Source organism: Elaeis guineensis, chromosome 9, assembly GCF_000442705.2.
Source record: "Elaeis guineensis isolate ETL-2024a chromosome 9, EG11, whole genome shotgun sequence".
NCBI classification, from domain to species: domain Eukaryota; kingdom Viridiplantae; phylum Streptophyta; class Magnoliopsida; order Arecales; family Arecaceae; genus Elaeis; species Elaeis guineensis.
In genome coordinates, this window is record NC_026001.2 from 3,118,640 (window position 1) to 3,141,165 (window position 22,526).

Here is a 22,526-nt window from a genome sequence, read left to right on the forward strand (position 1 = left end):
AATGTCAATTGTCTTCCATCTCTCTTTCATGCAATTAACTTCAGCAATTTCCATAATCTTTTTTCCTTCTCTTTGATTTTTTCACCATAAGTCTCTTAATCACATCTAGAAGTGGAAGACTCTAGAAATCATATGCATCACCAGTCCGGGATAATATCTTGAAGTTAAGGCCTCCTCTCCCACTGCTCCCAATATCCAAGACGAACGCATTACGTATGTGCTAACCTCATATGCTTTCATAATTGATCATGATCCTATTGCTCTCAGTTTTGGTAGATCGGCCACCATCAACGTTGACTGATTTCCTATTTATTTTGTTGTTGATAGGCTAGCAAGAAGCACCTTCCTTCTTTTCTTATTTTTTTTAATTTTCTGCTTAATAATATTTTAATACGACGTGATGAAGGCCCCTCCCTATAATATCTACCAGTCAACAGTCTATGGTCTAATAGGTTCAGGGTCTCTTTCTGGAGGAACTTTCCATCCTGTGCATGTCTTTGGAACAGGTCATGCTTGCGGGGAATGCTTACAACTTCGCGTGTGGCTAAAAAAGCCTCAACCTATGAATAAAACAATTGCAGATAAGAAATTTCTTTAAACATGGAGTTTAGAAGGCTGACCGAAGTCTCGTGAAGATGGCTGACCTTTCCTATTTCCTTCCTGCTGCTTCCGTGTTACAGGAGAGTTTGATGAAATTTAGCAATGTCCAAAATGTACAAAGTATGAGTTTTGCTGGTATACTATTTTTAATAATATTTTATTATGAAAGGCATTCACGATGTTACACTACCATCTTTTTATATTTTATTATTTTTTAAAAATAATATTTTATTATTTTTATCCTCCTTCCTACTCTTCTTCGGCTTTTAGCCGCCCCACACCCCCCGTTGCCTTCTCCAGCCCGTCTTGCTGCCCCCCATCCTCCTCTTTCTCCACCTCTCTATCACTCAGGCCCACCATCGTAACCACCCCTTTCCTCCTCCATCTAATGCTGATCGGGCTTGCCGCTCACCGCCCCACTGCCGTTGGCTTCCCCACCTCTTTCCCCTTCTGTCACTCAGGTCCACAGCCTCCTTCCTCCTCTACCTCCACCACTCACTTTCCCGTAGTCACACCGCCACCCCTTTCTCCACCTCCACCGCTTGCCTTCCTGCAGCCTGACCACCGATGCTCGAGCCCACTACCCCCTTCCTCCTCCACCTCCACTGCTCGCCTTCCCACGACCCCATCGTCGGCTCTCGCTTCTCCATCCTCTTTTTCCTTTCATCGCTCGGGCTTGCCACTTTTCTCCTCCATCTTTGCCGCTCTTTTTCCTGCAACTAAATGCCATTTTGTTCTTCCTCCTCTAACGCCACATGTCGACTCCCATAAGGCTGAACGCGGATCGGGTTGAGAGAAAAATTTGATCCGAACGAATCTTATTGGATTGAAAAAAATCTAACCCGCTGTCGACCGTTTATCATATATAAATCATTTGAAATCGAAGTTAACGGTTTATAGTAGATTCGGATGGATTGTATCGGTTTGGACTTCAATATTGATCCAATGTTGATTTTAAACATCACAAACTAATACATCATTCAATTCATATAGAAAATAGGATATAATAATTTTATAACATCTATAAGTCAGTACATAACATGCCATAATTGTTAATTTTCAATTCTTCAAATAGTTTAAATATTAAAAATACTATATCGATCAATTGGATTCGGTTTCATATGGATTAAAAATATAAAAATCGAACCGATCGTAATTAATTGAATTTTTTTATAAATCACGGTCCGATTTGATCCGATTCAAGTTTTTCAATCGATTGAAATCGATGTTTATCAGGTTGGATTAGATGGATTTCTTCAGATTTTGGTTATTTACTCAGCCCTAGACCCTCCACGGGAAGGAGTGGTGGTCCACCGAGACAAAGAAAAGAGGGGAAGAGGCATGAATTCCAAAATATCCCATAGCTTTTTAGTTTTCAAATTACATTTGAAATTTAAATTACTTGCTGCAACAGCCATATACAAAATCAATTAAAATTTGTTATTGATAAATAAATAAGTATTGACTATTTTAAAATAGACGGATAGAAACAAGCCAATAGTAAAATGGCTAAAAGAGGCTTTAAAACGTGGCAGCAAAACCCACAAAATATAGAAGAAATGCTGTTGTTTATTAAGCATGACTAACCACTGCAGTAGCAACAGACGCATGGCATTTTTCTAGCATCGGCAACAAGGTAATGGATTGCAGTCCTCGCCGCCTTAAACTAGAGGAGAGCTACCACCATATATTGTAGCCTACCAGCAGTCTTGAGTTTTGATCTGCCCTCACCAAAACTAAGCATCTAACGTGGTTTAATACTTCTTATAAAAAGAATTTGTCCTTAGTTAAGTATTAGGACTATATATATATACGTGTGTGCGCGATCATAGTGGATAAGATGCAAAAAGACTACAGCTCGATTGCCTCATTTTAAGTATTAGCAAAAGGCTTATCTTCAATAGGAGGAAATCGGTACAGATGATTGGTATGTTAAGGCTAAAATAATATGATTGAATGATACTCCACAACTCACATCACATTGAATTAGTCTCCGGCGTCATCGAAGAAATTGCATAGCTTTGTGATTAATCATTATACAAGTCAATAGTCAGATGACAACCTAACCAAACAACTTCACGTACTAAAACTTAACAGTAGAGAATACCCCATAGACTGCATCCGGAATCAAATCAGTGTCCTAAACCACCAAGACTCCCAAGTCACTGCAAACCACCAACGTCCACGTCCTTGGGTTTAATAAGTGAAGATAACATGAAGTCCTTCTAAGCCCATGTAGCTTTCCTGCCCCACTCAACCACTCTCCGTATCATCCTCCTCCTATTGCGCCTTAGACCCGTTGGACTTACGTGCGGTCCAATCGGATTCCATTATCCCGACCAGAGTAGGAGAAATTATTAGACTAAGCCTATCTAATTTCTCCCTGAATAGGGATATCCCGAAGATTCTAACGGTAAGATGATAAAATGTCTAAAATACCCATATCTCTTTTGTAGTTATGGTCAAAGAATGGTAAATTAATTAAAATAGCATGGACAACAAGCTAATTCTATATTAGCGGTGTCCCCCCGTGCCCGCTAAGCAACCCAAATTAACCGCAAAAGAGGTGTAATAAATCTCGCGGTAAGCCGTCGCTTGGAAGCAATTGGATCGTCTCCTTGGGCACCAAGTCTTGAAGACGGTGTCTTCTTTCTCTCCATCTTCTGCCCCTCGGACGCGGAGTCAGAGAGGTATACTGTGAGTTCTAAGCGGCCAAGATCTCCCAAACCAAGAGATAAAACCTTCTTTTGGGTTTAATCCAAGGCTTGAAATCTTGTCTTTCGAAACCGGGTCTCTTGGGGTCATTCTTCTTTATTTCTTGTTTGGATTGCTTTGATTTGGAGATCGTAGGGCTTTGTGGGAGTTGGAAATATGTTGGGAGATCTCGCCACCAGAGTTCTCGTGTAAGTCCTCATGATCTTCTTCTCCTTTTTTTTTTCCGGAAACCTTTTCTTAGTTATTTAAATGAAGATGCTTGGATATGAGAGGTTTATATTTTGCTTTAAAAATATGGCAGGATGTTGTTTGGATATGCCTATCCGGCATTTGAGTGCTTCAAGACGTTGGAGCAGAGGCAGTCGCCCGGTGAGGTTGAACAGCTCCGGTTCTGGTGCCAATACTGGTAAGTTCTTTCTTGATCGGGAAAAGTTCAGATTTTTCTTGAGGAAAGGAAAGGTTCAAATTGTGAACTTTGTTTCTGGCTGCATACCATGGATTCTTGTCGTGAATTCTGAATAATTTTCTTTTTTAGTGGAGAATTATGATTAATTGAAGTTGGTTGTTTCAATGATTTCATTTGGCTGAATGGAATGGAAACTTAGGCTAAGAATTCTTGAGTTTGAAAGTAGCAAGAAGAATTGCAGAAGTTTGAGTTTGATCATCGTTTTGTTTGTAGAAGATCGATTCTCATCGGAAACTTACTGTTATTTAAATTTAATTGTTTCTTCTTATTGGCAGAAGGAAAAAGAAAATGGAAGCTTGAGTTCCAAACTTTTTTTTTTTTTTGATAATAACACAACTAAAGATATCAGAAATCCAAGAGGAATAGTTTGGAATCAACTAACCATGTGCAATTCCATTCAAGGAGTCGCCCAGGTCAGCGTTCGACAAACTTGTTAGATGGTATAGATGGGAACCTCAGATATTATATATCATAAAGGACTAGTCAATCCTTCTTTGGTTGGCATGCTTATAAAAATTAAGCATGTTTCCATCACCCATGAGACCAATTGAAATAAAGGATTCTGGAATATTTTGGGTGATTGACTAAGTCTACAATGTTGTGCAGTAAATGCTTAAAACGCGTTCAACTCAAGGTTTGGACAGGAATCTTTATTAAGCTCAGAAACCAACTGTAGAAAATAAGTTAGAATTTTTCTCTCTGGAAAGCAATGTCATATTGTAGATAGTTTACCAGAGGAGTTGGATGGCAGCAGCGAACCCCTTCTTGATCGGAGATATTTCATGAGCTGCTTTTCTGTGCCATTTCTCATCAGCAAAAGTTCAATTACTTGGATAAGTTATTCTCCAAATTAATATTAATTCCTTCAATGGTTAGCATGTCATTAAAAGTTAAGCATGTTTCCATTACTCAAATAGGAAAAAGGTTGTTCCTTTAGTGATATTAATTGACCAAGAAATTGGAACTCTATCTGAGGTCAATGTTCAAGAACTTGATCATACACCCCACCATGCATCCCAAACTATATCTTAATAGATTCATGCTGAAATACACCATTGGTGGCTCCTATTGTAATTAAGTATTTATAGACTTTCTATATTAATCTAGGCTGAAAAATTACACTCCTTTATCAAGCCAATTAACAATGTAAAGCATTTTCCATGATCTCGCAAGTAAATGATGATAGATATGTTGGATATTGATTATTGATGAGATCTTGTACCTTTCATTCGGTCCATTATGCATCCATTAGCCAATGAGCTTTTAGTGTACTCATTAAGTATTTAGGTTCAAATATATGCAAAATCCAAGAAAGCAGTGTAGTTTTTGGTAGCATGAACATGAGCAGTTAGGCAGCACCGAGTATTGTTGGAGCATATTTAGTAGCAAATTTATATGTAGTTCCACATGTCTGGCTTTCAGGAAATTTAGACATGAGGCAGAAGCTTATTTAGAGGTCTCTTCTTCTTCATATTCTTTGGGCATAAGGTACCGGCAATATTTCATATTTATTGGCTGAAAGGAATTGGGGTACTTATGAATCAAAAATTACTTGGTGAAGAATTTTAAATCATGGTAGACTTTTCTATGATTACTTAAGATTTTGCTATTCATTTGTTTCTTTTTTTTATCCAATTATTTCTTGATCAAGCACTATATTTCTCCTTTCCCGCTTGGTTGTAATTTTCTCACATTCGATGTCTATAGTTTGTGCATATGTAATTCTCTCAAACCATCGTGCCTTTTCCTTCTAATCATAGCATTCAAGCTGCATAATCATCTGAAACTTTGATTGATTATGTTAGTATATAGAAACATTTTGATGAAATGAATCATACTTACTGCGACATGAAATTGCAGGGTCATAGTCGCAATTGTAACAATCATTGAGAGATTTGGCGACCCTCTCGTTTCATGGTAATGACAATTCAATTGGTTAATGTGTCCACTTCCTTATTTAAATTATTCTTATATCATTCACTACTAATTTATGTAGGTTGCCAATGTATGGAGAAGCCAAGTTAGCTTTCTTTGTCTACTTGTGGTATCCAAAAACGAAGGTATTCAATGAAACTACACTAATTTATCATATCTGATGATAATGTGACATTTCCGTGTCGTTCATAACATAAACTTCAATTGTATTCAGGGATCTGATCTTATCTATGATACCTTCCTTCGGCCACTTGTGATGCAATATGAACCTGACATTGAACAGAGGTTAAGGCATTTGAGGGCTAAATCCGGAGAATTGCTTGTCTTCTATTTAAAGAACTTCACAGATAAAGGAACTACTTTGTTTCTAGAGGTTCTCAACTATGTGGTCTCTGGGGCATCAAGCACAAAGGTAATTTCTGTTTAAACTATAATTTATGTCCATCTTCTTATATTTTTGTAAGATACTCAGGGCCGAGTTAGGCAATGGTTCTAGTCATGCATCATAGAAAATTAATCTTAGTGTTTTGAATAGTTCTTTGGAATGTTTTCACTGATCTAGGTGGTTAAAATATGTCCTTTGAAAAGAAGATGGAGGACGTAAGACACTTCCCCCATATTTAGGTGGTTAAAATATTTTGTATTGTGTGTGTTTGCTTCAGAAGTTAGAACAGGCAAAATCTAAAACAAGTTGAGAATGACCAGAACTGATAATGTGGCTAGTCTTTTGGTTGAAGGACTTCAATAATTCCAATCCCCTTGTGCCACAAGGCACATGATAAACTTATTACGTGATCACCCCTAGCATTGCAATGTGTTAACTAAAATATGTATTTTGGATAGACTTGAATGGGACCCTAGGGATGATGGCGTTTCTTCAAGGACCCATTGCCTAATTGGCACAAGTTCTATCTTTATAATTAGTTGCTATCGTTTGAAAGCAAATATTTTAGTTTTGCGACTTGAAATCATATGGATGAAGATATGGTCTATACAAAGAATTTCAAGTTTTATAGATAGTATTCCACGTAGAACATATTCATGAACATTTCATCAGAGCTATTGAGCAATTATCCCTTTTTATATTTGAAATTAAAATTTAAACAACCAAACTAAAGAATAATTACTTGATTTTTTTTTTTTTTTTGGGTTGTTCTCCTGCTACATGTTGTTTCTTAATGGATACAGTGGAGCTAGCTACAATTTAAACACTACCAACTATCTCTCTCTCTCTCTCTCTCTCTCGCTCGCTTTATCAATGTACATAGATGATAGATACCATGTATAACCGCTCCTAATCAATCTTGCAGGGGAACCTACGGTCAGGATCGTCCAGCCGCTGGAACCCTCTTGCTGCCCTACGGTCATTCCGGCAGTCTCCGGCCACAGAAGCAGGCGCCCACGGCAACCGCACCGCCGAGGAGTTGGAAGAAGACGACGTCCCCCGCCTACACCCACGTGCCCCACATCGCCGATCCCGACCCCACCAATAGAATATATATATATATATATAGCAGAAATAGAATAGTAGTGGTGGGGATTAGCACCTGTTTTTTTTTTTTTGCCCCTTGAAATCTAAACGTTATCCTCTAGAGAGAAAAAAAAAAAAATGAAATCCCAATGCTTGTCTATCCTTTCTATGTACAAAAAAACTTAATAAAAGAATAAAAGGAATAAAAGACATAAGGAACTCGCGCCGCCGTTGGTGTCGTCACCGTTAACGACGGATGGATTGGAAGAAGACTCCGACTAAGTCGAAGCAGGAGCCAGCAAGGCCGCAGGAGAGGCCGGCGAGGAGCCGCCGGATGGGGCCGCGATGGCGGCGGCTGCGGGAGGACTCCAACGAGGAGGGGGTAGGCTGTAGGTAGGCATAGGCAGCCTGCTTCACCAGCCGGTTCCTGATCTGGATCTCGCCGGCACCGGTGGCGGCGGAGGCGGAGGGTGAGACGAGGCCACCACCGGCGGAGGAGGAGGTGAGAATGTCGCGTAGGCTGGTGTAGCCCATGTCCGCCCTGCTCCACTGCCGCAGGTCGAAGTCTCCGCCGCCGTTGAGGTCGAGCACAGCCGGGATCGATATGGCCGGCCGCCGGAGGGGGCGCTTCGCCTCCAGCCGCGGCGTGGGCATGACAAGCGTGCGGAAGAAAGCAAGAAAGATGGAGAGAGAGAAAGAGAGGAGAAGATGGAGCGAGGCGAGCTTGAGGGGAAAGCATTTAGAGAAAATTTATGAAGGAAGGGGATTAGGATTGAAAACGGAAGAATTTTTAAACTAGACTAGATTAGGGAAATATTCCAAAGATTTGGAAAATCTTGTAGCTTGTAGATGAGGACGAATCAGGACCGTCGGATGTAATTACCAAATAAGATGATGAAAAGATGCTTCTATTATATCATTTTCTCTTTGGTATTATTGCATTTACATCAGCGTCTTTCCGTTATTATACCTTATTTAATTTGGTTATTTAACGCAACTGCTTATGGCGATGTGGTGGACGAAGATTGTGGCTAATGAGAAGCATTATATAGTCATGATGGTTGGCGTTTGACTATTGGAACAGGGAAAGCTGGCGCGTGATTTGTTTGGGACCCATAAATTAATGTGAGCGCTCGCAAGTTGGACCTTGTGAGGTTTGACGGTCTTTTTTTAGCGTGCGAAGATCTTGTATACACGACAACCTCCACATCGACCTTTCACATTGGGGTGAAGTCTATCAATGGAGGAACCGAGGAGGAGAAAAAGGTCGCATAAACTCTTTATGGTGAAATGGTGGTGACGCTAATCACCGATTTCTCAAAAATATACACGCTCTATTAGGTTTGTATATATACATATATCATTTTGCCTTTTCTATAGGTAAAAACAAAATAATATAGCTTATCAGCAAATAGTATGCACCTGATGGCGTTTAGTCCAGTGGTCCAAACACATCAACAGTTTGATCTTGAAGATGGAAGTACAATAAATGTCATATATCATTTCTATGTCAACTCAATAAATTGAGAATTGTCGGCAAATACCGCATTGTTAGAATAGAATAACCTACAAAGTTGCTGAGCATAATGTTTATAAAATAAAGTTAACTAAGATGTGTGGACCTTTTCTGAAAGATATTGATCGAAAACATCTGTCATATTTCTAGAAATTTAATTAAAATATGGGGTTTTCTTTTTTGAACTAGCGACGTTATACGCAGAGGATTGATTACATCCCATGCCTTACGTAACTTCATTCAGTGAGCAATCTTCACTAACAGTTAATTTGATGGAATTTCTATTATCAACCAAGCATTCCTTTCTCCATATCAATTATGTGCCTGGCACGTGTACTGCTCTAATTTGAATGGAATCAATGTAGACTTATTTTATGTCTAGAGAATTTGGGGGCAGAATCACGATAATGTCATCTGTTAACATATCTCTTGGAGATGTGAGACGAATTATACCGCGAATGATTAGACTTTATAGCAGATGGAATAAAACAAAATGGGAAGCAAGAATGATGTTGCTGTGTTTTTGGGCAATGAAGTTCTGTGCCCCAGTACAGACGAGGAAGCTGATTTGACTTATGGACGGTTAGCTAAGATAGGGAGTCGTTGCATGCTTTATGGTGGAAAATGATTAAAGAATCCAATGCCGAATTGTTAGGAATAGTGGTGGGTGAGATGTCGAAAAAAATTCCCAACAAAGAAGATAGGGGAATCTAGCTTGCTTTCCAAACCCCCAAGGCACCAGAACATGGGTCCAAATAGATGGATAGATAACTAACCGAAATTATCAAGTGTTTCCGACCAAAGAACCCGGTAAAAAGATTGCCATGGCATGGCTGCGCCTATATTCCTGCCTCGTGAGCCCTCAAGAAGTCGAGTGCATTCGAGCTCTGTAATCGTTTTATAGATTTGGTTGTCCCCCTGGAGGATTACAGAGTTAGTTTGCGAAAGGAGACAACCTGGGTTTTCATTGTGTATGAGCATATATATTAATCCAAACTAGTTTCAGATTCAGAGTTGGGCAATATGGGTGTGAATTTCATTTGCTTCCAACTTTCTGGCGCACATAAATTGACACGGTCCAAAAGAACGGGATGCTAAAATCATGTTATGCTGTTATGCACCTTAGAATGTAGAGGGTTTTATTCCAAACATATCGAATCCTTCTTGCCCCTTTCTGGTGGGCGTGTTTGTATCCCCGTGGTGCTACTTGTCTCTTCTCCCATCCTTTAATTTCTTTGGGCCACATCATTCCTCATCATCCAAACAACCCAAAGCCGGCCCAAGGCCAATTCCTCCTCCAATTATCAAGATAAATTCCCAGATCCCACCATGTAGCAACCAAATTATGCGCTGAAGTCCGTGTGATCATATTCCCCATGCCTGAATCACCATTGATTCGGCAGTTCCCAACACAGAATACAGCACGGTCCAACAGAGACGCGATACTGCACGGCTCGAGGCCCAATATAAGCCGAATCCTATCACTGCGTGCTTGTCTCTCCAGGTTGCGTTCCAGCCAGTCGTGGAGCCATGGCTGCAGCTCTCCTGCTATCACCCACTCTCCTTCCCGCGAAAAGCCACAGGCTTCTCTGCCGTTCCCGCCATCTCCAGGCCCCCTCCACCGCGCGACCTGGTCGCAGTTGTCTGAGGATCCACGCGATCAAAGAAACAACCAAAGAGGAGGAGGAGGCGGCGGCGGCGACATCCACGTCGGCCGAAGAGATTACCGAGAAGTACGGTCTCGAGTTTGGCCTCTGGAAGGTACAATTTTTTTTGGCACCAACAATAAATTCTCTGGTATTGGAAGCAATTAATTGTTGTTTTGGTTTTGGTGTAGATATTTAGTTCCAAGGATGGAGGAAGGGAAGGGAAGGGAAAGGAGGGAGAGGGGAAGGAGAAATCGAGAGCGGATCAGGCAAAGGAACTATTGGCCAAGTATGGAGGGGCTTATCTGGCCACCTCCATCACCCTCTCTTTGATTTCTTTCTCCCTTTGCTACCTTCTTGTTGGTGCTGGAATTGATGTCCAGGCTTTGCTCAACAAGGTATTCAACCTCCGGATAGAGCACAAGACAGGTATTTTCAATTTCTTCTGGCAGTTTAATGTCTCGTGCTTTGTTATTTTTGTGGCAGGTTGGTATTGCAACGGGTGAGACTGGCGGGAAGGTGGGAACTTTCGCATTGGCTTACGCCGCGCACAAGGCCGCGTCGCCGATCAGGTTTCCTCCGACCGTCGCACTCACCCCAATTGTAGCCAGTTGGATTGGGAAGAAGAGAGCCAAGACTGATAACTGATTAGAGAATCCTCTAATAAAGGCCTTCTTTTTCCTTCTTGGTTTGCCTTGTACTCTTTTATTTTTCTGGCTTGAATCTTAATGAATGGTCACAGATTTTTACGATAACTATATTGTCAAACCTGGTAGAAGGAACATTACCTTCTTTAATAGTGATTTTTGAGTTCATGAAAAAACATGCCCAGGCTTCAATTGTCAATACAATATCACCAATTCTTCGGATTGGTAGTGACCTGCATCTCTGTCAAGACCCAATCTTTTGATACAGCTGAGAATTCAGACAGTACCTGCTATTAACTAACAGAAATATAGACACCCATGCATCACTGAAAGTATCATTATATGCAAAATTGGCCTGACCATCGTATACAGCAGTCGCATGGTAATGCTTAGCGGGTCATATTCATCATCATGATTATACCAAATTAAAGCTCAGATAAGCAAAACAGATAAGCTACCCAAACTTTTTATCTTTCAAAAGAGTTATAACTGAAAAAAATGCATAGCATCTTGTACATGTAAGAAATATAATAAGCTACATATATGGGAGAAATTGAACATAATTCTGATGTCTGCTACATGTGAACCTATGGCTATGAGGACTGTTGATATGTTGGTGCATGACAAATGCTTCAGAAAGAGGAAGACTAGGATTCTTGCCCGGCCTATGTAATAAGACATGTTACTCAACTGTACATATGGACGGTAACAGTTCTTTTAACGCAACTGACAGCTTTCTCTTGCAACCACCTCTCCCGTGAAACACTAGGTTGGCCGCCGCCCAAAATGATGATTATTCCCAGCTAGAAGGTCTATTTTTGATGGAAATACCCAGCTAGAATGTCGTTTCAGTGACACTGAGAACCTTGAACATGATTGCCTCAGCGGAAAAAAGTGCCGACCTGAGTTTCTGAATTCTACTTGCTTGATCTCACATTTATCCATGAGTGGAGTTCGTATCGGAAGGGACATTGATAACACCAGATGGTGGAGTTTCTGGCTGTGGAGTGCTAACATTGCTTGAAATGAAATCCTCTGGATTAAACCTGCCCATTGCATCCCACTGAACTTCAGCTGCAGTTGGAGTTTAAGGAGTTACTATATTTGATTCGGGATAAACAAAGAAAAGAGGATACGACAAGAAGCCAAAAAGTGAAAAGGATACGTGCTGTCTTCCACATATCTGTAATGCTGACCCCAGCATCCGATAGAAGCCAGTAATCAGCATCAGTCTGCAAAACGAAATAAAGAATTCTCAGAATACACACATCTTGTATAATCCCTTAACCACATTGTGAGGTACGATGCAGTTCCAACCACGGACGCTATAGCTAAGGATACCCAAAGGAGATATGGATCAGTAATGACAGTCAAACTGTACATGCAAAATATCAAACATAGCAGTTCTGAGATTGCTTTTTCCTTTTTTAAGAACACCTTGAGGATCTAAAAGATAAAGGACTACATTCACTACTACAGAAAAAAGTCGTATCCAAGTCAAACATTCTCAAAGCAGCAGCAGCTAACAAGTTTCTTGTTCTACCAGATCGATGAAATTTTCATCCCCAACATGATATTCATGGATCTCAATATAAGATCCAAAAATCCTTTACATTATCGTAATATCATTCATTAACAGGCAGATCATAAGAAGGCAGGAAAAAAAAAAAGAAAGAATTCACAAAGTAGACAACTAATCATTTGTTCATATTAAAAATCTTAGATGTAAAGACATCTCAAATAATGGAGCAGATCCTCACTGGATGCATGTTATTTAAGGCCAGGGTAGTCTCCATTAACTAAAACCATGTGTAATAAGAAATTTCTATATCAGTATTTTGGCCTAAGAACAGATGGTGACATAGGATCATTGACAGATGGTGTTTCACTTTTCCTTATCTCAAAGCTCAGCAAGACCATTAAAACCCATATATATGAAGAACAAACTCACATCAACATCTGAAGGAACAATCTTCATCATCCCACCAACAAAATCCTGTGAGGCATTTGGATCTGAACTCATCCTCTGACTGTCTTGAACATTAGGTGTCATTTCCTTTCCCCTGCTCTCTTCCGTAACCACTCCCACTGTAGAGTTCTCAACAAACGCTGAATTTGTTGTAGGTAGGATCCTTGGGGGTGTCTCAACACCACTCATCTCCTCAAACCTCTCCTCAAATTGACTAAGAGCATTGAAAAAGAAAAAATTCAGAAATCTATGGTAGAATATATATCAAGAACATGGCATAATTTAACTTTGAATTTCAGGACTCTCTATCATTTTTAGGCGGGATGGTTAGAACTTCGAATGCCAGATAACCATCTTCAAGTATTATTTGGAAGGAGATCAATACCTAACAAGATAAACATCTATTGGACCCATGGTACTTCTTAGGACAATTCTGTATCTCCTATGGGGGTATTCACCAGCCTGGATGCAGAGGGAGAAAAATTTATGAGCCATCAAATGCATAAAGAAAGTATGACCTATGTAAATTGAACTTCTTTACAGTTCTTGCATAATCTCACCTCATCAGGATCTGGAACTTCCAGTGTGGTACCATGAGGGGCTTTAATTGCAATCAAGGTTTCATTCTGCACATAAAAGAAGTTATCAACTGTCACTTTGGGTTCCTATAAGCAGCTAACAGCTAGTGCTAATGTTCAAATTACTGACAGGCCAGATAACACTAAAATAATTTCTACAGGCTAGTTAACAAACCTGAAAGCAGGGCAGGCCTTTGATGTCATCTTCAGTCACATAAAGCCACCTAAATGCATAGATGATAATACAAAATGACTGTGAGAGATGGAAAATGGCGTGCTTCAGTCGTGCACCTGAATATAAGTCAAGCACTTACTTTTGATTATTTTCATCCTCCGTAAGCTCTCTTAGTCTATCTCGCATTTCACTAAAAATAAATAAATAAATAAAAGCATCAGAGAAATCAGTAAAAACTATTCATAACCATAATGTAGCAGTCTGACCAGCAACCAACCTTATACGCTCATCTAGGCTGCGCTCCTGCAAGCTCAGATTTTCAACTTCTGCCTGGAGAAAAGGCAAAAAGAAAAAAGAATTCAAACTAAGTGATACATTTTGATATCATGCAAATTTGTTAATGGCTCAATGGATTAAACATGTGCAGGCTATAGATAACGGTTTTTGTCGTTAGCATGAAAATGCATCTGTGCATGATACCTGTAAATTTGAAACATCATCATCAAGCTCTCCTGGCCTCAAGTCATCTACTCCCCTGTCAAATAGTTTCTTATCGAATTAAGGTATTCTGTGTTATCAGAAATTTTAGCATTTTACAAGAGAAGTAAAAAGGAAAATAAACATCAAGATGCTAAAATAGAAAAGATTCATTACTTCCAACGGATTCTGTTCTTAAGTTTCTTCTCTATCAGTCCAATCCCTTCAAGGACATTTGTAATGTCATATATCCTTCTCTTTTGGACCTATATAATCAGAAACATTTTGCTAAGTCTAGATAAAAAGGAAAGCGAAATAAATGAGAGGTCATCAGCTCACCTCCAATGTTTCTGCAGCTTTATTTAAATCAAGGATGCCATCCTGTGCATGCTTGAGTAAATTGATAAACTTTTTTGTTAGGAGTCCTAGAAAAGACATCAGGTAATGGTTGTCAGTGGCACAAGCAAGTGAAACCTCAAATCAATTTTTCTTTGGTTTTAAAACTGCTGAATTTTTGAAAGTTTATAATTTATAGAGACCCTGAGTGTCAAGCTTTTTGTTATTTGGAAAAAAAAAAAAAAAAAAAAAAACTTCAGATTAACCACCACTTCAATCACCTAGAGAGCTGTCATAACGGCAGGTACCCACTGGAGTGAGAGAATTGCTAGATGGGGAACCTACAAGAACCCATAATGATACTTGATTAAAACCAAACTAATTACTTGCAAACAAAAGTTACCTAAAGCAAAACTTATGACCATAAGACTTAATAGATTTAGTTAAATAGTAGTGTGACAACTAATACAATCCATCAAAACATACATGTAAAGGAACTTGTAAGGGAATCAGTGAATTATTATTCAAGGGATCAGTGCAAACAGATAGCAACAACGGGATTGGAAAAAGGATCGCTCACAAGCATTTGACATGGGGGTCTGAGGTCCAGATTTACTGTTCTTCCCCTTGGACCTGCCATAGGTCCTACCTCCTTTTCCTGATACAGGTGTGAGGAGAGGACTGGTAACTGCCTCAGCATATCCAGGGCTGGTTGTCCACTCACTTGATTCAGCAGCTTCATTGTCTTCTTGGTCAGGCTTTCTCTTCAACTACATATGGAATGCCATTTTCAGTGAAATACGATTACCACCATTATAATGCTACTCAGAGAACAGACTAAAGAACTGCATTGATAAAGAAGACAAGTTTGAAACATCTTAACATATGCTAAGGATCCACTGAAGTTTAATGATGTCATGTCACGTGAAACTAGGGAGTATAAACTTTTAAGATGGTATAATGATCAAAAAGGAAATAAACATTCTAGAGTATCGGATTGGCATCTCAGTACATGCTTGCTACATACCTGTACACATTGGGACTCAGGTCCCCTAGCTCTCAAAAGTTATCTTGAAAACCCTATAAATAGAACCAAATAAAGATCTTGTTTGCTGGAGTTGGCACTCTCATTTGCAATGCAAAATAACTGAGATTTTCAAGTTGCACAAGGCCAAGCTATCTTTTTTTCAATCTCTTTAAATACCAAATACATTAGAATTTTTAAACTTGAGGCAAGTTTAAAGTGCTTTTAGATGAAGACTTCCAAGTTGGCCAATCAAATCGCATGATATTAATGAAAGTTAAAAGCCTCCAACGGTCCAACCAATTTCTTTAAAATTCCAATATCAAATTGAAAAAGTACTCCCTTTGTAAAGATGGCATCATTTTTGGCTTCCCATACAAATTACACTGAGCATAAAACTGCATGGTTCAGACATTCCTATAATCTCCCTAGAAGTGAGATTCACAAAAGCATAGTTACAATTCTCTCTTTTCTTCATCGCATAATGAGATGGAAAGAAAGGATTGAATCCAAAAGAAAGAAAGATCTTGGAAATATTAGAAAAATGTTAAAGATATGGTTGTATATTATGATGAAATGGTGGCATAGCAATGCCATTGTCAACAAATTACCATGCCATTGATTATATTATCACTTTATGCAATGTGATCATTCATAAGAGTCGAGAACTCCAGAGTTGATATGTTGAAAGGATCCAGATCAACCAAGGCTTCTTTTCATATTGTCAGGCAAAAGAGCTTTCCCCAAATAGGCAATGCCTTGCATCCACAAGACAAGATTAACTGTTGGGTTTAAGGGATGATAAGCACCTAGTTACACTAAAAAGATATTGCAAATTAAAGGAAGAACACAATGCCACACAAAGCACAAATTCCATTGATGACAAGCATAAGATGAATGAAAATGATGTGAAGCATAAAGGCAGTATCAACAAAGCAACTTTTCTAAAAGAAAAGAAATAGCAGACTACGATCATGATTTGAAAGATGATAAGAGATTGTCAAGGCTGATCTTTATTGAATAGAAAAGAATGAAGAATGTAAAAGGCCTGGAAAGATGTATAAAAACCCAAAGGAGAAAAATGAGTAGTAAGGTTAATTATGCTGCATATATTATGATTATCTATTGGTGTGCCTAACATCTGCAGTTCAGCTAAAGTAAAGGTGTCGAAATAATAAAACAATTTACAAGTATCAAAATTATGGAGAACATAGTTCCAATAAAAGATTAGTGAGTTCAACAAAATATAGAATATCTGCAAAATTATTGAAAACATAACTCTAGAAAAATGAATATATAAGGGCAACACACTAAGCAATATAAGCCAAGAAAGCTTTGAGAAGGATGATGATATGAAGAAATTCTGGTGAAGTTTGCAGAGCAAGGACCTAGTTAATAAGCTTATTTGGTAAGATCTTAAAGTAAGAAAAATAAGGAATTATTATAAGCATTGTCATAGAAATTTTATAGGAATAAAAATAATATAAAGTACCGCACCAGATTATGTCACATTAAATTCATGAATTTTGTCGCAGAATTATGCAACAGGGTGGTGGTAGTTAGGCCAGTAAGTTAGAGTATTTTCAGAGACCCATATCAACAAAAATTTGGGAGGTCAAGATGCTTTCGATGTAGAATCTAGCAGAGAATATATACATATATATGTGTGTGTGTGTGTGTGTGTAAATTTTGATAAGGGATGTAACTCAGACCAAGATTTTAAATCCCGTGGGATGGGATTATCCCGATTTTCCCATAGAAAAGACACGCCACCGTCCCATCCCGTCCCGATACTTAGGACAGGGGATGTCTTAAGATGTACCAATTGGGACATTGAGATGTTAGCAGAACAGCCCTGCCCCGACACATGGGATGGTACCCCATCCCGGTATGTTGTGGAATGTTCTGCCGAAATCTGAATCCTTGACTCAAACCATAACTTTTCACATTTTTGATAGAAAGATTGAAAATCTCAGCAGCTTTTTTATGGTTATTTCCGACATAGATAATTTATGAGAGAGATTTCTAAAGTTCTATAAAAATCCACCAGACAGATTTAGGTGTTTAAAAATTTGATAGAATATATTCTCTTTCAATGCATCAAAACTGAATTTTATAATTTCAGGTGATGATATACAATTTATGATTTGTGAAAATGATAAGGGTTAGTGCCTAATCTTCCTCTCAAGATTAAAAAAGAAAAAAGATATAAAACCCATGACTTGAACTTCATGGTTCACATCCAAATCAGACAAGTCATAAGAATTCCAATTTGCAAAACAGGTGCCGACCAGATCATTTTGTATCTAATGACTCAAATATTGAATTTGACTTAAGATCAATACATCAGTGGTTGGAAGCACTTGCAGTAGGCTACACCAACTCACATATGATGGGCTTCCAAATCATACATACAGAGCATGACTTACTAAATGCATAAACAAGGACATAGGGGCAGACTTATTGATGCACAGGTTTTTAAGCTATCAGTTTCAGCATTCAAACCATTAAAACATCAAACAATCAAAGAAAGTGAATACACAGAAAGAACATACATGCAGATGTTCACACAAAAAAGTCCCTAAATTTAAGCAAAATGAGTTCCATGGATGTGCCAACACATCAATTTTGAAAACAAACAATGATTTCAGCTGCCTAATCTCTCTTTTTTAATCTCTTCCATCCCCCCGCTTTTCCACTTCTAGCATCTCATCCACTATTTCTTTTGCCTCTTTCTTGTATTTTGACAAATAGACCTGGCATAACAAATACCTCCCTCCATCTTCGTAAATGACGATTTTCCCTTCATCCCTTATTATCAATCTTGGTCTCCCTCTGTCTTACATTTGCTAATTTTTGGTCCTGATCCTTTCTTATCTTTCCCATTACCCACATGCTAATCCAGGCTTTCATCAATATCCCTTTGACCTTTATATTTTCCTGCCAGAATTATCTGCAGACAACAGTCCATTGCTCCATATATTGTCATTAAGTCCACTCTTTATGCTTCTAGCTTGAACCATCTACAAACCTCTGCAGCGGTGAATAGAGTCAGATACATCCGCAGCATAAGGTAACAAAGTACCACAATATGCAAACACTAAAAGATGAACTTTGGCGCTCACATGTTCCACAATGTCAAACATGATTCAGCAAATGACTTTAGAAACTCAGCACAGCATGCATTGCCATCCAAAAATACTGAATAAAGAGCCACAGGGGCATTAAGTTGAGAGAGCGGGCAGGATAAATTTGTTATTGGGAACAATTTCTCAGAAAAAGGTACTGAAGCAAAGGGAAGAAGAAGATGTTTGTCATGATTGGACATCACATTCACAATGAAACCTTCAGTATTAATATAAACAGATACATTTGGTGAATTTATCTAACCAGATCTGACTTCACACTAGAATATTTATCAATGTAGGAAAAGTACACAAATGACCAAAAGGAAATCCATAAACAAATTTTGGCAAATTGCTGATCGACAGTTGGTAGATAACTTCTCACCACTAGTTAAATTGAAAAGAACATTATTTGAACCCTTCACAAGCACTCATAGATGATCCAGAACAAGAAAAGAATTAAATGTAGCAAGAATTTGAGCAAAATATCGAAAAATCAAAATGAGTACCTCTTATAGAGGCCCGACAACCAGTGAGTTTTGCTTCATCTTATCAAAAATCAAGGCACTCATTTTTAACAATAGTCATATGCTTGTGAATGCAAGCTTCATTGCTCCTTTCTCAAAATTCTTATCCAACATTTAACTGCCCTTGAGCTCTTTGAAATAATCTACACTACTCTTCTCAAAATGGATCGAAACATATAGCATTCAACATGAACAAATTGTATTGCCGAGGCAACTATCCAAAAGATCCTCACTTTGCTACCTATTGAAGATATTTTCCAATCTTGAGACACAAAATGACAACATACATCCCCCCCCCCAAAAAAAAAACAAAAAAAAAAAGAGAGAGAAAGAAATCAGCACATCCTACATTTAAACAAGCAACTAAATGCTGAATTGAATCCAGGAGGCATTAATTAAAGCTTTGAAGCTGCTTGTTTACAAAATCTAAAAATGTACTGATACAGTGCCCACAAGCTGCAAGAAAGTTGCAGATAAGTCTAGGTTTTTCCTTGCACATGCTCCTCACAAGACAGTAGAAAGATGTGAGAAATTTTGTTCGATTCATATAGTCACTAATCGTTCTTGCAGGTAGATCCATACCAGAAGCCCACGGCAACAATTATCACTCGTCCTGCTTCAAGCATTCATTCTAAGATATTTCATAAAAACTCCAATTCTTTCAAAAGCGGCAAATATCATAAATACTAACAAGATAACAACATAATCAGACAAACGTGGAGGTGAATTTTTGGATGAAGGGGCATGTCAACTTTCTATAGAAAGATCTGCCAATTTCAATGAGGTGAAATTTAAAGCTTTACGACAGCATCTCAAAACTCAAATGGCATAAACTAATTGCACAAGCTATCATTCATGCTCTCACAAAATCGCAAGTTACCTCGGAACAAAATCAACTATTTACTGCTTCGATGCAACAATTGCAAAGAGTAACACCCATAGCTTCAGTATTCAATGTTCCCAAATAAATCTGATGTCTTTAAAATAAAAGGAGCATTTCAACTACACCTGCAGCAGCAACATAAAACGATATGGACCTATAGAAGCAAAATACTTCAATATAAGCTCCCGTACCAATTCTACCCCTCTAAAATTTCCTAAAAGGCGAGAAATATGTCAAGAAAACAAACAATTTTAGCATGCGATGAAACCAAAAGGGGGAAATAGCAATCAAAAGCACTAAAAGCACGATCAGAACACCGATACAGTGACTGTGTTCCATCTCGAACATAGAAAAAACCGACAAGTCTCCACACGAAACGCACGGGTGTCTTAACAACTAGGGCATCGGCGACATCGTCAGCGATCCGGCGGCAGTCGGCGGCGGAGAACCGGTGGTACTCATCGGGTGCGACGAACCGCGGCCTCACCGAGGAGAACGGCAGGTGGCGCTTCAGCGGCTGGAAGATCTGCCCCGCCTGCTGCTGCGCCGACCGGTTCCCCGCCGCTCGGCCGCCAGTCATCAAGCCCGCCCCGGGGAACGAAATCGGTGCCGAAACGCAGCGAAACGGACGTCGATCTCGCAGTACAACACCGAAAGATCGGTGGCCGAGGCAAAATCCTAGGCTAAAACCCTCGATTCAAGGGGAGGTCAGAAGGGTGCAGCGGATCGAGGGGATCCGAGGGGCCGGGGGGCTCGCCAGCGGGATCGGCAGCGGGAGGGGCGGCTGCGGCTAGGGTTTGGGGGGATTTGGGATCTGGGATTCTTGGGGGATGGGGGTGGGCGCGGAGGCGGAGAGCAAGGGTTAAAAAAGCGGAGAGCAGAAAACGAGGGAAGAGAGGGAAATTATAGTTCGGACTTCAGGATAGATATGGAGGGAAGGCGTGAGTGGAATTAAAATTATAAAATAAAACAAAAGGAAAATAAGAAATAGATGAGAAGCCGTTCTTTGTGGTTCTTACATAGGAAAAAGAGCTTGTATTAGGGTCACCAGACCATCCAAAGTCGTGTAAAGTAACGACCTATTAACGGTTTAAAAAGAACACCGTTAACATACTAAACGGCCATCTAACAATTTGGTTGGAACGTTGTTAAGATACCATTTCATCGTGTAAAAAAAAAAACTAACAAAATATAAATAATAACCATGACCATCATGCTGTCATAATAAGCTTCATATTATTAATGTGCTAAGAAAAAATAATATTAATAAATTTAAATTTAAAAATAACTAACTTTTTTATAGATTAAACGAATTTATTTAATAAAAAATAAAAATTTGTTTAACAATATTTTAATTATATCGATACCTCAAATAAATACATCATATTCCTTACAATGACCTACTATTATAACAAAAAGAACAGCTAATGATGATCTTTGCACAAAATAATAATGTAATATTAATTTTTATTTTAATAAGATGCGGCATGAAAAATAAATATTATAACGGCCGTTACTAAAATAGTTTACGGACACGGCACAGGTCGGTCAAAGAATTCCTTCGTGGACGACGGCTCAAATAAACGGTCTTGCCCGGGCGCCTGCGTCCGTCACATACGGAGCGAGTTTGGTTAAACAGCGTTTGTCCGTATATGAGACTCACAGAGAAATAGATTTCTAATTTTTAGTGTATTCTTTTTTTTATTTATAACGCTGTTTGTCCGGCCAATGAGGATGGAGCGGTGACCTAATACTGACAGCTCGCGCTCGTTCGAATCGGCGATGCGCGCGCTTTTGGGTCGTCGTCTCCTCGCGATTTTTTGAGAGCGAGACCCTAGCGGGCGAAGAGCGAGAGTCGTAGGATTTGGCGGGCGCGCTGCGAGTGGGAGGAGCCCCTTCCCAAAACGGGTTCGGGTTATATCTTTCGTCCCAAAGAATGATTGATGTTCTGTGGCGACATTGACCGTTGGATCGCGATTCACACGCAGCAGCATGACTCCTCCGTTCATCCGCCTTGACAGCTCTCCGAACAATTGTGCGATCCAACGGTGGATTCGCGCGAAGGACGGTGAGTCTTCTTTCGTGCAAAAGATACAATTCGCGTCCTCCCAAAACCAGGTTGCGGCAACGCCTCCACGTCCCTTTGGGTGCGAGGACGTGTCCCAAATCCGGGACACGTGACCGGTAACCCCCTGTAAAGTGATCCTGGTTTGGCTGTTTCCTCTCCAACAGCCACCACGAGTCACCTCTTCCGTGAATGGACAGTATTGGGAACCCTGGGATGCACGATGGAGTGGGAGACTGTGGGACCCACCTACCCACGGGAATATTTGCTTTCGGATGATGGGGGCCTCCAACGTTCGGACTGCGGACCTTAGGTCTCTTTTATGACATAAGAGCGTGCGCTTTTGAAATATTTAATCATCATACCACAAA

The 22,526-nt window shown here is 39.5% G+C and overlaps 4 protein-coding genes across 5 annotated transcripts; 2 read left to right on the forward strand and 2 right to left on the reverse strand.

The window, feature by feature from the left end:
* The first annotated feature begins 3,182 nt into the window (after nt 1-3,182).
* On the forward strand, nt 3,183-8,106 carry LOC105052083 (putative HVA22-like protein g). The gene is made up of 6 exons (XM_073243570.1): nt 3,183-3,503; nt 3,617-3,721; nt 5,642-5,698; nt 5,778-5,841; nt 5,931-6,128; nt 7,027-8,106. Exons 1-6 carry the CDS (start codon nt 3,472-3,474, stop codon nt 7,207-7,209), a joined length of 639 nt encoding a protein of 212 aa, XP_073099671.1. The 5' UTR covers nt 3,183-3,471; the 3' UTR covers nt 7,210-8,106.
* On the reverse strand, nt 7,327-7,841 carry LOC105052082 (uncharacterized). The gene has a single exon (XM_010932785.3). It carries the CDS (start codon nt 7,839-7,841, stop codon nt 7,434-7,436), a length of 408 nt encoding a protein of 135 aa, XP_010931087.1. The 3' UTR covers nt 7,327-7,433.
* Nucleotides 8,107-10,185: 2,079 nt separating the features above from the next.
* On the forward strand, nt 10,186-11,104 carry LOC105052081 (uncharacterized). The gene is made up of 3 exons (XM_010932784.4): nt 10,186-10,464; nt 10,541-10,747; nt 10,836-11,104. The coding sequence occupies exons 1-3, from the start codon at nt 10,234-10,236 to the stop codon at nt 10,995-10,997; spliced, it is 600 nt and encodes a 199-aa protein (XP_010931086.1). The 5' UTR covers nt 10,186-10,233; the 3' UTR covers nt 10,998-11,104.
* A 625-nt stretch (nt 11,105-11,729) lies between these two features.
* On the reverse strand, nt 11,730-20,931 carry LOC105052080 (transcription factor E2FA). Of its 2 annotated transcripts, none has more exons than XM_010932782.4 (14): nt 20,473-20,931; nt 15,112-15,301; nt 14,813-14,872; nt 14,535-14,620; nt 14,373-14,461; nt 14,199-14,253; nt 13,996-14,048; nt 13,858-13,908; nt 13,719-13,767; nt 13,526-13,591; nt 13,351-13,427; nt 12,948-13,179; nt 12,162-12,228; nt 11,730-12,070 (listed from the first exon to the last, which is right to left on the reverse strand). In XM_010932782.4, the coding sequence occupies exons 1-14, from the start codon at nt 20,668-20,670 to the stop codon at nt 11,934-11,936; spliced, it is 1,410 nt and encodes a 469-aa protein (XP_010931084.1). In that variant the 5' UTR covers nt 20,671-20,931; the 3' UTR covers nt 11,730-11,933. The 2 variants fall into 2 exon arrangements, with proteins under 2 accessions (XP_010931084.1, XP_029122561.1); XM_029266728.2 differs by lacking the exon at nt 20,473-20,931 and adding an exon at nt 16,167-16,283.
* Between the last annotated feature and the right edge of the window lie 1,595 nt (nt 20,932-22,526).

Bases quoted from the DNA above. Each gene is read 5' to 3' on its own strand.
- LOC105052083 (XM_073243570.1), top strand. From the start codon at position 3,472: ATGTTGGGAGATCTCGCCACCAGAGTTCTCGT. The intron at 3,504-3,616 runs GTAAGTCCTCAT...AAAATATGGCAG, and splicing joins CTCGCCACCAGAGTTCTCGT to GATGTTGTTTGGATATGCCT. The intron at 3,722-5,641 runs GTAAGTTCTTTC...ATGAAATTGCAG, and splicing joins CGGTTCTGGTGCCAATACTG to GGTCATAGTCGCAATTGTAA.
- LOC105052082 (XM_010932785.3), bottom strand. From the start codon at position 7,841: ATGCCCACGCCGCGGCTGGAGGCGAAGCGCCCCCTCCGGCGGCCGGCC.
- LOC105052081 (XM_010932784.4), top strand. From the start codon at position 10,234: ATGGCTGCAGCTCTCCTGCTATCACCCACTCTCCTTCCCGCGAAAAGC. The intron at 10,465-10,540 runs GTACAATTTTTT...GTTTTGGTGTAG, and splicing joins TCGAGTTTGGCCTCTGGAAG to ATATTTAGTTCCAAGGATGG. The intron at 10,748-10,835 runs GTATTCAACCTC...TTTTTGTGGCAG, and splicing joins TCCAGGCTTTGCTCAACAAG to GTTGGTATTGCAACGGGTGA.
- LOC105052080 (XM_010932782.4), bottom strand. From the start codon at position 20,670: ATGACTGGCGGCCGAGCGGCGGGGAACCGGTCGGCGCAGCAGCAGGCG. The intron at 14,462-14,534 runs GTGAGCTGATGA...CTGATTATATAG, and splicing joins AAGCTGCAGAAACATTGGAG to GTCCAAAAGAGAAGGATATA. The intron at 12,229-12,947 runs GTGAGTTTGTTC...TTCGTTTTGCAG, and splicing joins TTGTTCCTTCAGATGTTGAT to ACTGATGCTGATTACTGGCT.